The sequence below is a fragment of the Mus pahari genome, chromosome 2 (assembly GCF_900095145.1).
Source record: "Mus pahari chromosome 2, PAHARI_EIJ_v1.1, whole genome shotgun sequence".
NCBI classification, from domain to species: Eukaryota; Metazoa; Chordata; class Mammalia; order Rodentia; family Muridae; genus Mus; species Mus pahari.
Genome location: NC_034591.1, coordinates 22022315 through 22037747, shown reverse-complemented (window position 1 = coordinate 22037747; position 15433 = coordinate 22022315). Strand labels below are relative to the sequence as shown.

Below are 15433 nucleotides of genomic sequence, written 5' to 3'. Positions count from 1 at the left end.
CTGAGATGGCCCTGTGGTACTCCATAGAGGCAGCTGCTCCTGTGTGGGTCCTGAGATGGCCTCATGGTACTCCATAGAGGCAGCTGCTCCTGTGTGGGTCCTGAGATGGCCCTGTGGTACTCCATAGAGGCAGCTGTTGAAGAAGCCATCACAGGTTCCTGCATGGTAAGGATTCTGAGTTATCCAAAGAAGTCCAGAAAGGACCCTCCAAGATGTTGCTGTCACTGGTATCTGCTTCTGGCTTCTGGTGATGAGCCACAGTGCAGGAGCCTGGCAGATCAGCAGCCACCAAGGGCACATCACATCATTTTTATGGAGCAGTACAGAGTGAAGGCACAGCTCCCAGTGCCTTATCATGTTATAGGATGTAGTTCTCAAAGTTGGATCCACAAGCAAGGAGCAAGAGCAGTGTTCAGGCCGGTCCAGAGTCCCAGAGCCAGCTAGACGACTCACTCAGAACACTCAGTCATCCTGTAAGCATGTGGCCTCAAGTCACACAGGGCTTGCCTTTATTGCTTTCATGTCCTTTCAATCCCCGCATTTCTTTATCAAATATTATGTCAGGGTCCATGATTCCAAATCTTATAAGTGCACTTTCATGTATAATAGTAATTAATGTTTTATAGAACATTTTATCACCTTGCATCACGAGAAGCAGATTTTACAGTACCCTCTTTTCCCTGTGGCACATGGATTGGCATTGTTTCTAGAAAGTCCTAGGGCACAATTGAGATTTAAAAATTTTCTAATATTTATTTTTAGTTATGTGTGTTTCTCTTTCTGTCTCTCTCTGTGTATGTGCCCCTGAGTGCAGTTCCCTTGGAAGCCAGAAGAAGGCATTAGGTCCCAAGGAGCTACACTTACAGGTGATTATGAGCTATCCAGCATGGGTGCTGGGCACTGAACTTGGGTCCTCTGCAAAAGAAGTGCATGATCTTAAGCAGCAGGCCCTGCAACTACCACACGGAACTAGGACTGCACTGTCCCCTGTTGCTCAGAGATCCACTGGGCGTTCTAGTGCATGGGTGTGTTTCTCAATGCTGGATCAAAGCTGCAGATAAAAGGCGATCTTACATGTACAAAGCCTACACAGGGATGGAGATGGATGCTCAAAACCCTACCAGAAGTAGCTAGGTCATGGAGAACATGTTGTACAGGAAAGTGAATTAGGATAAAGGGTGGAGAGGGTGAGGGGTGTCTTAAAGGGTACCAGGTGGGTATCTATGAACAGAGAGGAAGATGTACATGTCTCCTGTTTCCACAGGGGCTGACACAGCCTGGAGTACACTACTGGAATCCTGTGATATTCTGGAATCAATTCAACACATATTCCATTTATACTCTGATATTTATGCACACTCAAAAAAAAAAAAAAAAGAAGGTGTTAAAAAGTACTGGCATTAGGGGTAGAGTCTTTGGGAGGTGATCAGGTTGTGGGATGACTCTCACCAAATACTCGTTCTGCTTTGCTGCCAGGCGTCCCGACTCAGAGCTTGAAAACACTCTCAGTGGTGTTTCAGAAGGGAGCTGGTTTACTGTGTTTGGTTACAGAAGCCTGAATGTTGTAGACAGTACTAAAAGGCTGCTGGTAGAGAGGCCATGAGACAGGCCCTGTGTCTGGGGACAGAAAAGGCTTCCAGAGTCTGGGGGAAGGAGATGGCACTGTGTGAGAAGATTCAAGAGCTGCGCCCCAGAGGCTTTGTGTGGCAGTGAGGAGGGTGGCAAAGAGGTCAGTGGTGTGTTACTGGCATTGCCGTGTCCCCAGCACGTAGTCTCACAATGACTCAGGACAGAAGCACTGCTGGAGTGTGGTTGGAATTAGTGCTGAAGCTGGTTACTAAAAGCCTATAGCTGTTACCACCATGCCCCAACTGATAGTTCATACATTTCCTATCTACCAAATGCTTACTGTTCGCCTGCATGTGTGTATGTGTACCATGTGCATGCCTAGTGCCTGTGGATGACAGAAGAGGCCATTGGTCCCTTTGAACTGGAGTTATGGGTCGTTGCGAGCCTTGACGGGCTTGTAGGGCATCAAATCCAGGTCCTCTACCTGGACCATAACAAGTAACTTTCAAAACCGCTGAATAATCTCTCCAGCTTGGCCTCCATTTTGTTTGATTTTATGAAATAGGGCTGTCCCCTCCAAGCAGCACCCAGCAGAGCACAAGCTTGGTTGTCTTTGAGATCAGTGAAATACATTTAGGCTGGCCTCAAACCCTTCACACTCGACAAGTTGCCCTTGGGTGCTGGATCCTTCTACCTTAACCTCCCAAGTGCTGCAGCACTGTGCCCAGCTCCACGGTTCTTCCAGCCATGCTCAGAGGTCTTTTTTTCTCTCAGTGCTGGGAACTGCTCCAGTGATCCGAAGCCCACTCTCTGCCACGTCTTCCCACAGTCTCTATAAGCACTGTACATCCCTCCAGTCTTTAAGCCTCAGTTCTTGTTTTCTTGGATTTTTCAACTTTGAGTTGTATGTGCCTCTGGAAATCCACAAGCTGCCTGATCCACGGTCCTCTTTGGTGCTCCTTAATCTTCCCAATGGAGAAGACTTTAGGGAATGAGGGAAAGTCTTATAGCAGATGTTGCCCAGTGTGTTGGAATCTGGGATTCCACACTAGGGATGCTGAGGCAGGAGGATGGTTAGTTTGAGACTGGCCTGGGCATTAGAGCAGGCTTTTATTGATATACATTCAATGACTCCAGAGATTTCCTAGGAACCTAGCAAGCAACCACCATATCTAGCCACTCTATTAAATGGTTCTTTTAAACTTCAAATAGTGACTTTGAAAAAGGCCCCAGCAGTTAGTTATTTCTTTCCCAGCACCCGTTCTCTGGTGACACCTTCTGGGATCTGGGGAAGGCTGTAGTCATCCTTCCTGGTGGAGGTATACTTCACCTCATGCTCATAAGGCCTTGCACCCCACTTCACATCCAGGGCTCCTGATAGGAGCACTGTGGGAGGTGGTACCTTGGTGAGCAGGGCAGTTCCTTTGTATAATTCCTAAACCATGATCAGCTCTAGCTCCTGGCCTTCAACATCTCTACCTGGTCTGGCATTTCAGAATTCAAATTCTGAAAGTTAACTACTCCATACCTCATAGTCACACCTTTATCAAATATGTCATAAATACCTGACATTGGCTTTTGTACTCTGTATTACCAATTCAGATTCATCTTCAAATTTCATTGCTTGTGATTTTTGGTTCCCTCCCTGGTGGTTTAGTAATGTTGTGAATCTTTCATTTCTATATTCCCTCTGTAAAGACCCAGAAAAGGGAAATACTGTTCTGGGAAGCCATTTTGGATAGAAATGCATGGTGGGAAGTGCTGTAGTCATTTCAATCAAGAGCAAAGTGACTGGCAGCAAGAAAGTCTTTCTTACCACAGCAAGCATTCCAGAAACAAGAGAAATGGATACAGCTTAAAGGGGGCTACTATCAGACAGAATGGCATCACTTTAAATGGACATTTGAGTGACACATGTAGGACACACCCTCTAGCCTTACAGGAAGGTCACCAAATGCCATGCATCACACTGGTCCAGCAATAAGGATGCTGGGCAGGTACTTTACCACAGGAAACATCTGCTTCATGGTCACTGAGGAGCACTATGGTCTTACTGGGTGTGTTGGGATCCCCCTCCCTATTCTTAGTACACAGCCTCAAAGGGAATCCAAATGTTTGAGAGAGTGAACAGATGTTCTCACAAACATACCAGCAATGCTCCTAGGAGCCTCAAGCCTGGTTTTAAACACACTCAAAATTAAAAAAGGGCCAAGGTTAATGCCTCTGAAACTCAGTGTAGGAGCCATCCAGAGGACGACATGGCTTACAGAACCAAGTTATAATTTTTATTGAATGATTTCTAAACAGTGATTTATTTTGTGTGTATGTGTGTGTATGTGCGTACATGCATGTCACAGTGTGTGTATATAGGTACATGCATGTCAGTGTGTGTGTGTGAGCACATGCATATCACAGATGTGTGTGGGGGTACACACATGTCATAGTGTATGTGTGAGCTCATGCATGTTACAGTATGTGTGTGTACATGCATCTCACTGAGTATGTGCATAGATGTCAGTGTGTGTGTATGTACATGCATGTTACAGTGTGTATATGTGTATGTATGTACATATATATGCCACAGTTTGCATGTGTGGAAACTAGAGGAAGTCAGGAGTTGGTTTTCTCTTCCCACCAACCATAATGTATTCCAGGGATTGAACTCAGTTATCAGGTTTGATGGCAAGTGCCTCTGTCCACTGAGCCACCTTACCATCTCAACCATTTGTTTTTAACTCTGCTTCTGGGAACTGAAATCATTCTGCATGCTTGAAGATGCAGGTTGCTTACTATTTCCACAGGTCCAAGGCTACTTAAGAGTCATTAGCAAACATTTGGGGACTCCTGCTCACACTGCTGATTTAGGACAGTGCAGGAGCCTGGCTGCTGTGACAAAACGCCCGAGAAAATCAACGTATAAAGAGGAAAGGTTGATTTTAGGTCACAGATCCAGAGACTTTGGTCTCTGGCTGCTCGGCTCCCTTGTCTCACAGCCTACAGGGAGCTTGAACATCCAGGTAGAAACGTGTCAGACCACAGCTTATCACTGCACAGCAGTCCAGGAAGTGAAAAGGAGACAGGAAGGTACCAGAGCTCCAGGGTCCTTCAAGGGCATGTCCCCAATGACAGAACATCTTCCTCTAGTCCATCTGCCCACAGTCTATAGGCCGGTAAGCAAGCCTCCAGTATGGGGCCTTTGGCCCCTTCCCAGTATCCTAAGTGCAACTCCCTGAGCCACTCTTGAGGACGCTAGCCATGTCTGCTGCCTGGTCCAAAGCCCACCTGACAGACAAAGGCATCTATAGTCAGAAACCCCAGCAGACCCCTCTCAGAGGGGATGTCTAGACTTGTCAGTCCTTCAGTCTTCAAGCATGCCCCTTCATGACATGCTGCTTTCTTACTTCAGGGGAGCACAGTGCCTTAGGGGCTTAGGTCTGTAAACATAGCCTGCCTTGCTTCACTCTGCAGTAGGAGAGGGTTAGGGTACAGCTGCCCTGCGGCCATCCTAGGTGACCTGGAATGGGAAACTTACTTTTTCAGGAGGTATCCATTCGTTCTTAGAGGATGACCTGTCCAATGTGACAGACACATGCCATGTGGCTGCTGTTGCCTTGGCAGACATCACAAATCAGTCTCTCATGCCATCACCAACTAATCCCCCATGACGCTTGTTTTTACTGAGCCTGGACTTGGCCTAAAATCCAACTCACTTTCAGCTCCATGGTCAGCAACTTTCCTCAAAGTGGAGCTAATATCCTTAGCTTCATCTTATTATTCTTGCTAATTCATCATCATTATTAGAATGTGTGCTGTGCGCATATGTTGCATAATTGGAACCCAGAGGTTGAACCTGGCTGTCTTCCTCCATAAGTTTTTCCTTAATTGTGAGACAAGGTCCTTCACTGATCTTGGAGCTCACTGATTGGCTAACCCGACTGGGCAGTGAACTCCAGGACTTGCCGTCTCCATCCCTCAGTGCTGGGATGTATATGCACTGCTATACTTGGGGATCCGTATCCAGGTCCTCAGGCTTCCTCAGCAGACACTTAACCCACTGTACACAGCATCCATCTCCTCTTCCCCCACAAGATCCCTGGTCACTACCTTCCATCCCTGCCTGGTCACTGTTGTGTTCTGATTACACATATGTGGTTGCTCAGTTGATGTCATGGAGGTTAACCACCTCCACCCAGCCTCAACTTTCTGGCAGAGCCCAGATTCTAAGTAGGTCTGTCCAATCCTGTCTTTCTGGAACCCGATGACACTCAGGTGTGAGTAAGGGACCCTTGAGGGTTGCTTAGGCATAGAGGGATAGTGATCAGAAGGATTCGCTTTAAGTGTACAAGAACATTTTGCTTGAATTCATCTTAAGGGTGGAGAACTTGTCTTAAATGAAGCCACTGGATCTATTATAGAGCTCTTAAGCACTGGGCACTGTGAGGAGTGTGAGGCAGTGGTCCCAGAGCCCAGTGGGATCATGGGCACAGACTGTTCTTTCCCTCCTAGAACAGAGTGAGATCAATAGTTCCATCAGTTCCAAGAAAAATGTTTATAGACTTTTTAAAGCAGCCGTTGTCTGAGTATGAGTCCCATTTCCAGAGGATATATAGATCTTCCTAGAATGAGGATCAATGAAATGCTTTTGAGAAACACGAAGGGAGATAAATCATGCTCTTGGGATTTAGTTTGGCAAAAACAGTTTGAATTTGCAAATAGTGGCTGGGACTGGAGTCATGTCTACTGATTCTCTGACCTACCACTCTGGGGCTGTGAGGCCTGATGTTTTCTTGGGAGGAGAAAGCCCTAAATGACTCTCCTTATCACACTTAACTTGAGCACCAGGTTAGTTTTATGACCTGGAGGAATTCCCAGACAAAGTCTACACTAGAGTGGCTCTTCTTTTTCAAATATGTTAACATTCTAACTCTGAACAGTGGAGTGGCAGAGCCGCTGAGTAGTCTCTGCCCATTTTTGTGATCCTGGGAAAACACTGAGCACAGCTTTCTATTACCTCTTTCTTGTATTAGAAAACCATGTACATCTTGGTTTATTATTATTATTATTATTATTATTATTATTATTATTATTATTATTATTTATATTATTATTTATATGTATACTCTATGTGTATAGGTTGCTCCACTGCACTGGATCCTTGAGCTGAAGTTTCAGGTGGCTGTGAGCTGCCCAGTGTGGGTGTTGAGAAGTGAACTCGGGTCCTTTGGAAGAGCAGCATGCATTGCTAACCTCTGAGCCACCTCTCCAGCCCTGACGACACGCATCTCAGAAGGGAACTGTGATTCACTGTGTCTCCTCTCAAAGATAAGCTGAAGTCCTAAACTCCAGCACCTATGAGTGTGGCTTTATGTGGGAGGAAAGTCTTTGCAAATTCACTCAAGAAGAGGAGATCACCCTCTTTTGAATGGCAAAGGTAAGGGTACGGACTGAAATGGCACATCTTTAAGTGAAGTGTTGCCAGGGTCAATGGGGGAAACCTGTCCCCCAGCCTTCAGAGCATCCAATCTGCTGACACTTCAATGTTAGTTTTCTGGCCTGGACTTGCTCAGGACTACAAGGTGAAATCACACACCGTAGTGCCACAGTGTAGACATCCTTAGTCATCAAGAACGATGAGAAATTGAGTTCCCATTTGTAGGCACCAGTCTGAGAAGCACAGGGGTCAGGGACTGGATATAGGAAGTTTCAGGGACTAATGTGTTTTAGAAAGCTTGTACAGGTGTCACCTCCATCTTGGAAGGATGTTGGGAGCTGAGCTTTTCAGGGCTTTAGGTGACATCTGTCAAGAGAGCATATGTACACAAGCTATGGAGGAACCAGCAGGCTGTGTAACACACCACCATACAAAGTCACCACCTCTCTCTATGACTGCCAAGACTTCCATTTTAGCAGAGAGGGCCTACCTCTAGAGCTCAGTAGCCTCCTTTAGCACATCTAGTCTCTCTTGAGATCACAGTAGGTCTAGGTCTTTGAGACTTTGTTGTGTAGAACCATATTTATTGCTTACCTCCTCCTCCTTCTTCTTCTTCTTCTTCTTCTTCTTCTTCTTCTTCTTCTTCTTCTTCTTCTTCTTCTTCTTCTTCTTCTTCTTCTTCTTCTTCTTCTTCTTCTTCTTCTTCTTCTTCTTCTTTAGGTTTTTAGAGACAGGATTTCTCTGTGTAGCCCTGGCTGTCCTGGAACTCACTTTGTAGACCAGGCTGGCCTCTGCCTGCCTCTGCCTCCCGAGTGCTGGCATTAAAGGCGTGTGCCACCACACCCGGCTTATTGCTTACCTTCTTATGGATTCAATCTTTCCAACAGATAAGCATAAGATGCAAAGACATTTTCTGGATCCATCCTGAGGCTGGGTCTACTATAGAGTGTTCTGGTGGGTGTGGTAAGAAACACTTCTACATGGGCAGTGAGATAGCTTGGAAGATACAAAAGCTTGTCATTAGCCCAACTACTCAAGTTCTATTCCTAGAACTCACATGGTGGAAGGAAAGAATCAACCCTTAAAAGTTGTCCTCTGACCTCTACCAATGCACCACGGTACATATATACACATAGGCACACACACACACACACACACACACATGCACACACACACACACACACACACACACACACACACACACACACACGTAAGGAACAGTTGACCGCTTGGGATCAATGAGCTGGGTTCTAGGAACTTGTATTTCTGTGGTTCTCTGTATGATCTCAAGCCTCAATATTGGAAATGTGATCTTGGAATTGTTTTGCCATCTTTATAAACAGCACAGGTACAGTTATGTGATAGATACCTCCAGTAGCTGACAGCTTACTAGTCTTTTATGGACAGTGAGAGGTGAGATGTAGCTCAATGTAGAGAACACCCCCGATGAGCTTTGGAGAAGATGTAAATGCAGTCCTGCCTCATGAGTAGTGTCCCTAGTTTTGTGGTCTGCCATGTTCCCACCACTCCCACTTTGTCCTGTGTGCGCTCCTGTCTGCAGACCTCGGCATCCACCCGAGACAGGTGTGGAGTGGCAGCCACTCACCTTCACACTTGAGCAGGAAGAAGTCCATGTTATGGCTGAAAGAAGCACTGACGTAGGTGCAGTTCTCTACCAGGTCACACGACAGACACTGCCTGTTGAAGTCATCTACCGTGTTGGCACTGGAAGAGCAAAGAGCCAATGAGAACAAGGACAGAGACTGAGTGATCTTGGAGGTCAAGTCCTGAATTCCCCAGTGGGGTACCTCTCCTCTGAGGTTGCCTGGTCACCCCTGATGCTAATCCATTAAGCTTTACTCCCATCAATACCCCTTTGGGGTTATTTAACTATATTTCTCAGCATTCCTAACCCACAATTCCTCCATTGGAGACTTCTCAGTTCTCCTGATCCTTGCAATTGGTGAAACTGCAAGGCAAGGTGATACCAGGGTATGGAGATTACAGTCTTGGGTGTCATTGCCCAGTGAAGTCATGGGTGCCAATGCCCAGCGTGGTCATGGGTGCCAATGCCCAGCGTGGTCATGGGTGCCAATGCCCAGCGTGGTCATGGGTGCCAATGCCCAGCGTGGTCATGGGTGTCAGTGCCCAGCGTGGTCATGGGTGCCAGTGCCCAGTGTGGTCATGGGTGCCAGTGCCCAGTGTGGTCATGGGTGCCAGTGCCCAGTGTGGTCATGGGTGCCAGTGCCCACTGTGGTCATGGGTGCCATTGTCAGTTCTCCTGACAGCAGGATGGTGCTGATGTTGCTTCTTGCTTGGGGATGAGAAGGACAGTGAGAGAAACCAATTGAAGATGCCACCTGGAACCACCATGGACAGGTCTAATCTAGGCCAGGAAGCTCCTGTCTTCACATGGCACTGAGAAGTTTCCTCTCTAAGCACAGCTTTCAATGTGGAACTTCTCTTCCTGAGGATGAAGATGTTGTGGGAGAGAGAAGCCAAGCTTCTGATGCTACTGGACACAGGGAGGAGCAAAAGGCTCCCTTCCTGCCTTTTGTGAAGTGTGCAGCCTGGCTTTCATGACTCTAGTAGGCCCATAGCAGTGAAGAGTCTAGAGAGAAGCAGGTCCGTGCTCACAGAGCCTTGCTCATTCATAGCAGCTTTGTACTCAGCGTGGGGTACACTGGGGAGACTTCTGTGTGCTGGGGGCTTCTGTAGCTTCTCGGGTCCACACTGGCCTCTTCTAGTGGCCATTGAAGATTCAGAGGGCAGCCAGATGCAGCTGTTCCAACTAAGAACTGTCCAGAAACAGCCATTGTTTTTCTCCTCTTCTAAACTGTCAGAAATCAAGTTTACCTCAGAACAAAGCCCCCTCCCGTGAGATTAGCAACAGGCAGGCAACTGCTGAGAAGGCGACCTTACATCTGCTCCCTCTTTGGGTCCTCACAGGCAAGCATGGAAAACGGCAGGAGATGGAAAAGCCAGCCCCTCTTCTCCTCTCCACTCAGCCATTGGTTGATTCCCAAACCAGACTCAGCTGTCCTCAGAACACACAGATAAATGGAATCTGCCAAGATAATGCTTGACTGCAGAGCCGGCCAGGCAGACTCTCTCAAGAGGAGAAGTGTCTGTGTGTGTGTGTACATGTGTGTGTGTGTGTGTGTGTGTGTGTGTGTGTGTGTGTGTGTGTGTGNGTGTGTGTGTGTGTGTGTGTGTGTGTGTGTGTGTGTGTGTGTGTGTGAGAGAGAGAGAGAGAGAGAGAGAGAGAGAGAGAGAGGACTTGAGGCCTTGGGCCCAGTGGCTTCTGCACTTTTCTCTCTCTCCAGACTCTCTAGTTACCCAGCTATCCTTGCTGCCGCCTATGGGCTGCTCAGAGCTGTGGTTTGCGAAGCCACAAGGCCCTGCTGGCAGTGGGAGCCAGTTACCTGTAGAGCTGTCGTCTTCGTGGCAGGTCTTCTGTGCTCAGGAAATAGCTGTGGAGATGGATCATACTGGGTCAGCTTACCTCGGTACATTTACAGGCCATAAGCCCCACCCTGGCATCTTCATAGTACCTGCCGGAGACTGTGGCCTGTTTAATGAGCAATGCTCACATTAGGTCTGGGCACACTCATGACCATAGCAGGGGAAGGCCACATCTACAGGCAGAGGGACACACTGGTCACACCATCAGCTTCAGGTGTCTCCCACACTGACTCACCTCTGCCCCTGCTCTGGGTCATGACTTAGCAGTGAGGGCAACAGGAGGGGCACACTTAGATATGAACATGGGGTTCTCCCTATAGACTAGTAACCTGGAGGGCAAGGAGGAGACTTTATGCAATCCCATAAAGCCTGGTCTGGGGAATGCATGCATGCTGGTTCATCCTAAGCCCGAGAGAGCCTACTGTGTGAGCAGTGAGGCCGAGCAGCATCAGGTACAGGACTGGGCCTGCACTCCTCGGATAAGGACTGAATAACCTGGGAGAGCAGTTTATCTTCTCTGCATCTTGGTATTTATTTTTGTTTTATGTGTGTGTGTGTGTGTGTGTGTGTGTGTGTGCACATAGTTGCGTGTTTGCGTGTACAGGGGCACTATAGAGGCCAGAGGCTCACTCTGGGCAGCATTCCAAGGTCATCCCATATATTTAGTTTTCTTTTGAGACAGAGTCTATCTCTGGGACTTGGCTTACGGACTGGGTGAGGCGTGCTGGCCAGTGAGCTCCAGACCCTACTTGTCCAGCACTGGAATTACAAGCCCATGCTACCATGCCTGCTTTTTTATGTGGGTCTTGGGGCTTGAACTCAGATCCTCACGCTTGCGCAGTGAGTACTTTAATGATAGAATCATCCCCCAGCACGTCTTAGTTTGTCTTTTCAGTGGGCGAGCAGACCTATGCTAACATATAACCATAGTATTAGTGAGATCTTGTTGGGGATGCCCTCGGCCTGTGCCCATGTCTACAGAGACTTGACAAACAGCTGCTTTAGAGCACCTCTGTGAACCTATGTTGCCTCACTGGTCTGTCCAAGCTTTCCTTTGTCACTGTGCCTTGTAGCTTTGGGAGTCGGCTGAGTCAGGACCTGAGCTCACAATGGTGAGTGCCATGACCTCGGAGGGGAAAGGAGGACCCTGGGCTGTGTGTTTTCTCTCTTCCAGCACATTTGACTAGAAATAACAAGGGGACCTGGTGGCAGTCAGAGGCAGCTCCTGGCTCTCACTCACATCTTATTCCGCTTCTCATCATAGGACAGGATCTTGGTCACATCCCAGTCCCCGGAGGTGATAGACTGGATGTTGTCATTGCTGCTGTTGGGCTGAAATACAGACAAGATATCAGGAGGGAGACAACTTTGGTACCTCATCTGGAACCTGTCAGAAATGAGGCGATAGCTTCCCCCTTTGCTTCTCTTTTATATGTCCTGGCTTAAAGCCAGCATCCCCTGCAATGGCCTCTGAGTGTTGCCAGGGGGAATATCAGATGGTCCCTTATCCTACCTTCTGCAGATATACACCCAAGGTCCACACACGTGTGAATTTAATGTTTGTATTAGGGCCCAGGATGGAGGAAAGAGAGTGGGGAAAAGGATGATGTCAGCCAAGTCAGGAGGAACTCAGTGCAGTTCTTCTGACAGCTTCTGCCATCCTTGCTGAGGTCCAGGTGCCACAAGAACTGACCATGATTCCTGCTGAGCTAGCACACTTCTCAGGTTTCTCCCAGAGCCATGCACTATAGTCACCAGCGCCTGTCATCATAGCACCAGATGCAAGGCAGCATTTACATTTTCAGCTAGGATGCTGAGGTATAGCTGTGGGTAGCTGTTCTGAATGGCATTTGCCCTGGGGAGCCAGATCAGAGGGATGGAGTCTAACCCAGTCAATGGAGGTCAACAAGAAGGACTGCAGACCCGAGAGCAAGCTGCCTATGTCATCCTATGTCATTTAGCAGCCTATGTCATCCTGGGCTTGGAAGCAGAGTCCAGGACAAAAGCGGGTGCCTGGGTCAGGGTGGAAACCACTTCCTGATAGATGTTAAGGGGTTCTCAGCAATTTCTGATCCTCTGCAGGAATTTAGAGACAGGCTGAACGAAAGTGTAGTTTGTTTGTTTTCTTTCTAAATCTTGCTTGGAATGATCCCAGTGAGAATATGAACAGATCAAGTCAGGGTTTGGACATCCTGTAAGCCACGTGATTAAGTGGCTGGAAAACAGAAATGCCTGCCTAAGCTGGGAGCAGCCATCGCTCCCCCCAGGGCATTTCAAGGTCCTTCTCTCCTCCATCCCAGATATTCCTTAAGGGGATGGCCCTGTGGCTTTTCTTCTGGGTCCAACCAGATACGCATATGCTTCCAAACCGGCTTCTTCCTAGTTACATTTCATATGCTCGCCCCCATTCTTGATAACTCCAGCCTGCTTTAAAGTCAAACCTGTACACAGAGGATGGCATTGGGGACACAGAGGGCCAAGCACATGCCCATCCTCATCACCTTCTCAAAGCTCAGCATCCAGGCATCCCTTCCTGGGGTCACTGGGCTTCCAGGGAGGCATCACTCGACAGCTACCCTGCTTCCCTGCTCAGCAGCACGCATCGTAAGCTGCCTGACCAGAGCAGGTATGAGTATCATTGACTAGCAGCTGTGGTATCATTAGGGCCAGATCTGCTTCTCTCTCAGGGTAGAAGCAGTGCTGGGGTTAGTGGGAGACTCATGAAGGACTTAGAGTAGCCTCAAGGGAAAGGAGAGTGTCAGGAAGGGCAGACAGGCACTCAGTGGTCGTCTTAATTGCTGTCCATCAGTGAGTCTTCGTGTCCTTCTATTGTTGCTAGAAATGTCATATTCCATGTCCATATTCTTGGGCATCAGTAGAGAATTTACACTCTAGCCACTGCCCTCCTCTGTATATGGACAAGTGCCATGCTACTTCACCCTTGGAACCCAGGGCATCTTGGGGTCCTGGGAAGGGCGAGTGTTCTCACCACAAGGCCCGCACCAATAGAACGGCAGCATAGAAGGCAGGAGGACTTACCTGAGATGATGATACGGTGATGTGGTAGAATTTACCCCGGCCTCCCTGTGGGATCGCTCTGACAAAGAAAAACTTCCTGCCATCTTTGGAGAACACAGGCTCTTCATTCTGTGGACAAAGATGACAGGCCTGTCAACACAAAGCTGCATGGGAGGAGAAGTGAGTAGGGGAGGGAGCATGCTCAGGCATCTTACGTGAAATTTCTAATGACAGACAGAGCTAAAGGGCAAGTGGGACTAGGCAGTCAGACCTTTGGTGTTCTAAAAGCAGGGAAAGAAAGAGGCACCTCAGTCCACAGACCAGGGCTGGGGGATGGCTCAGTTGGTCGAGCACTTGCTGGTCAGATGCCCAGAACCATGTAAAAGCAGAAAGTGCCAGCAAGGGTCTGTGACCTGAATGCTGGGGGGTGGGGTGGGGGGCAGAGACGGGTGAGTCCCTCAGGTTTACCGGCGAGTCAGTCTAATGTACTTGGTGAGCTCCAGGTTCAGTGAGGGAGTCTAGGTCAAAAAATAAAGTGGAGAGCAGCTGAGGAAGACACCCGACATCAATGTCTGGCCTCCATGTGCACACACACTTATGTTTGCAAACTCGTATGCACACCTGTACACAGCTACGCAAACATATGTATATACCCTACACAGATACACAGCCCACTCGCACCCTGTTAATGTATCTCCCAGAGAAAGGCAGACAACACTGTTGTCTATAGCATGGGAAGATGAGTGAAGAAGTGGGCTTGTGCACACACCAAGCACACCTCATGGTGGGAACTAAGCCAGGGACACATACTGGACTTCAGCCACTGCTGTGAAACCCCCAAGCACACAAAGCTGCTACACTGAGTTTTGTCACACCCCAGCTCAAAGCCAACTGGGAAGACTTGTCACAGACTCCAGTTTTCCCTCTTCTAGTCCTGCCTTCTTTTCCTTAATAAAACAGATTTCACACTGAACCACCCATTGAGGAGGCACATTGAAAGAAATAAAAAACCCACCTGGACCAGTTGTATCTATTTTAAAACTCAGACAGCAGAGAGCCCACCTGGGCCTGGCTCTCACTAGAGATATCCTGAAGAGGCAGGCGCTAGGTGGTGCACTGGTCTGAGCAACGGTCATTTCTTCCTGATTACAACACTGGGGTCAGGGCTGCCAGCCAGATGTATCCTGTTACCACACTCTATTCCTGGCACCCCAAGAGCTGAGCAGGCAGGCCTTTGCAGCCCTTAGCCTACCCTAGTGGGAGGTGACCACTCTGATGGGCAGAGGGATTGTGGTACAGTAGCATCTTTACCATATTCTGAACCCAAAGTCTGGAAGTTTCCATCAGTATACACCACTGACTGGCTACTCCACTTACCGGCTAAGGTGTGTAATATTGTGATTCAAGATGCCCTCAGAGATGCAAACAAGCAGTAAATAAAGCACAGCTGGCCCAGGAAAACCTCATTTCCCCACAGTAAAGGAACACACAAATATGATGTGCTCAGAGAAATGAACTAATGTGATTAAAATCACATTTAATCTTCATGAATATTTGCAATAAAATGAAACCTTTAATCTGCAAATATTGACTTTTCTATTTAGAGTTGGGAGTGTGGTATTTAACAGAAGAGGAGTGGAAAGAGCAGCTGTTAATTTGGCTTTTTAGATGGACTTTTGTTTGCCCACTGTGGGATGGATGAGGCAAGAGTCCCCTAGTTTTCTGGGGGAAATGTTTGCACTTTGGACAGAGATTAAAAGTACTGTGATTAATTCTGGGCAGAAGTAGTGTGCTCAAAGTGAGAGGCCTCAGCTTCTAAGATCACTGTCCACTGCTCCCTGGAGCCTTCCAGAATGTGTGCAGGAGGGCAGTGTTTGCAAAGTCGCTCATGTGGTAAACAAGTGCGTGTGCGTGTGTGTGTGTGTGTGTGTGTGTGTGTGTGTGTGTGTG

General features: G+C 48.0%; 1 protein-coding gene across 4 annotated transcripts in view; it reads right to left on the bottom strand.

Annotated features, from left to right (window-relative positions):
• The window catches only part of Dpp6 (dipeptidyl peptidase like 6), a 900820-nt gene that overhangs the window by 56519 nt on the left and 828868 nt on the right, over window positions 1–15433 (bottom strand). For all 4 annotated transcript variants that reach the window (XM_021188263.2, XM_021188277.1, XM_021188253.2 and 1 more), the window contains exons 13-16: window positions 13505–13612; window positions 11706–11797; window positions 10426–10473; window positions 8607–8725 (exon numbers count right to left, since the gene is read on the bottom strand). In XM_021188263.2, coding sequence (XP_021043922.1) covers window positions 8607–8725; window positions 10426–10473; window positions 11706–11797; window positions 13505–13612 — 367 coding nt within the window. The remainder of the gene's footprint in view (window positions 1–8606; window positions 8726–10425; window positions 10474–11705; window positions 11798–13504; window positions 13613–15433) is intronic.